Source organism: Glossina fuscipes, unplaced genomic scaffold, assembly GCF_014805625.2.
Source record: "Glossina fuscipes isolate IAEA_lab_2018 unplaced genomic scaffold, Yale_Gfus_2 60751, whole genome shotgun sequence".
NCBI lineage: Eukaryota > Metazoa > Arthropoda > Insecta > Diptera > Glossinidae > Glossina > Glossina fuscipes.
Genome location: NW_024003063.1, coordinates 3,006 through 5,576, shown reverse-complemented (window position 1 = coordinate 5,576; position 2,571 = coordinate 3,006). Strand labels below are relative to the sequence as shown.

The window sequence follows — 2,571 nt, the reverse complement described above, 5'->3', positions numbered from 1 at the left end:
CTAACGTCTGATAATGTTAAGAGCCTTATTCAAGTTGAAAGAAGGCAAAGGAAAACTAGTGAGTTTCGGCGGAGGGGTTGCAGGGAACATATAATAAGCAACCAAGTGTAACATATGCAAGGTGGACTTTTGGCATTGTAGAGAAGTACGCCAATAGCCCTTGAGACGATTAATAAATGTCTTCTTCACCAACTTTTGCATTGATTCGATTTCAAGATGAAGGCTTTCAATTTCTTTTTTCAACGTCTCTTCGTTGGTAACACGAGTACGCAAAAATACTTCTCCAGATCTATCCAATATTGTGTAAATAACATTGTGATTAATTTAATAGGTTAACTGTACTTTTTGTCTCTTACTCTTTTAAAATGCCGATCTGTTCCTCTAATTTTTTTATGTATTCTTTCAAAGTTGAATTTTCATACTCTTTCTGTTGAATCTGTCCCACCAAACCTGCCTCCTTCTGGGCGGCTTCGTTATTAAGCTCGTAAATCTATTTTAAAATCGATTAATGAAATAAGTGAGAAGCGCAGAGACTCTCGTCGCCTTTACCTCGTTGATAAGTTCATTTTTCTGATTTTCTAACGTTTGAACTTTGCGTTGTTCCAATGACAAGGCGCTCTGAATATCACGTTGAGTTGCCATTGCTTTAAAAAGATCGGATTTAGTTTGAGACTGCAAAGCATTTAGACTATCGTATTCCTGGTCTTTTATCTGCAACTGCTGCTCCAATAATGCTTTGTCGGCTTTAAGGCTTATTAACGACGTTGTCAGTCCCTCGCAAGATGATTTTGTAATATTGATATCTTCAAGAGACCTTTTCAGTTGAGAGTTGAGTTCATCGTTGCGTTTCTGCTCGACACGAAATAGTGTATTGAAAACATGCAATTGATTTTTAGCCTTAATAGCCTATATCGGGAGAATATAAAAAATTTGTTGATGATAAAAATTTACGAAATAAAATGAATAGTTCGAACTTACCGCACGCTTCAAATCGTTGACCTCTTCGACTAAACGTTTGACTTCGTCGCGTCGCTTGCGCCAGGCGTTTAACATGATCGCGGTATAAATTCGTAGTCCCGCCATACGCGGATCCGGGTGAACTGTATAATAGGGGTCGTCATCATTGTATAGATTATGCGTGAATGAATCTTGCTTTGCTTGCGCCACCATGGCAGGAGAACACGAAAATTTCCGACACATTACATTGTTTCGATTGCCGTTAATTGGACTCTGGCGCATTGCCACTGTTTCACTCATATTACGGCGCGCGTGTTTAAAATCCATTTGAGAGAAAGATTTCCTTTGTCGAAATGACGAAATGGCGAGCGTCCTCTGCTTCTGAATGCTAGTTAATGCTTTCTCAGCAGGCGTCAAAGTTAATAAATCCGCCGCAGTTGCTTTTCGTATCGATACTAAAGCGCGTGAAGAGACCGAACCGCTTGTTGTAAAAGATGTAGTCGACGAAGATGGCGTCAATAGAAGAGCTCTCGGAATATGAGACTTCAATTTAAAGGCCGTTGTAGCTTTTTGCTGAGAACTATTATCAAAGACGTTTAAAGATAGTTAAGCTAACGCATACAACTAAAGGGAATCGCACACAGGAAATTTTTTTTCTTAAATTTTATCCAAAGAATTTTTTTTTTTTTTTTTTTAAAAAGAAAAAGGAAACTAACGTGCACACTCTGCCGAAAGTTATTGTATAAAAATACAAAAAATAAAACTTAAAATAATTTTTAGGTAAAGAAAACGAAGATGAACGCGAAAACTAATAATGAAAATTTTTTTCTTTTCTCGAAAATAAATTGAAAGAATATTCAACGACAACTTTGACACGCCAAATAAATATTTATTTTTTTTTTTTTTGTTCGTAGAGTAGTTTCACACGCGCTGCGAGTTTTCTGACAAAAAATCTTGCAACGAAAATGTTGTTGTTTATCTACGTACGTGATTTTAAGAGATGACTTCCATTGCGAACGGGCGCCATATGGTTTGCGCAATTTACTCTTACTATGCAGACCAAGCGAGGTTTGCTGTTTTCTCTTATTACTTGTAGAGCAATCCGAGTCTCGACTATTTGAGGATCGAGCTGTTGCTTCGGCACTGGTCGAAGTTGCTTCCGCTTCACTAGAGAGTTCCGATTGCAATTGCAATGGTGGTACAGTTACCAATACCTCGGGCATTTTAGTTCCGTTTTTCAGTTTGTTTATTGTTAATAAATTTAATAAATATAGACAGGAATATATAATATTCGACAGAGAATGGATAATTGATTAGCTTCTATATCGTTTTTAAGTAATTTTCTAGTTTTTAAATATTTTCTCCAATTATTGATGTGACAGAAGACACCGGAAGAATTTTTTATATGACAACAATAACTTTGGCTACTGATCGCATTCATTATTTTATACTGCACAACAAAAATGAATGCATCTAGATTATCTTCTACTCTTATGTTTGGCTTCCTCTTATATGCAAGCTCGCAAAATTCCAACAACGGTACTTTGTTTTATATCGCTTTCAATCAATTTGTCGTAGTTACAAAGTGACTTTTCATAAATTTTTTGCATTTCC

The 2,571-nt window shown here is 36.4% G+C and overlaps 1 protein-coding gene across 1 annotated transcript; it reads right to left on the bottom strand.

The window, feature by feature from the left end:
• LOC119643417 lies at positions 1–2,180 on the bottom strand. The gene is made up of 5 exons (XM_038042764.1): positions 1,945–2,180; positions 979–1,537; positions 550–906; positions 357–490; positions 1–289 (listed from the first exon to the last, which is right to left on the bottom strand). Exons 1-5 carry the CDS (start codon positions 2,178–2,180, stop codon positions 1–3), a joined length of 1,575 nt encoding a protein of 524 aa, XP_037898692.1.
• Between the last annotated feature and the right edge of the window lie 391 nt (positions 2,181–2,571).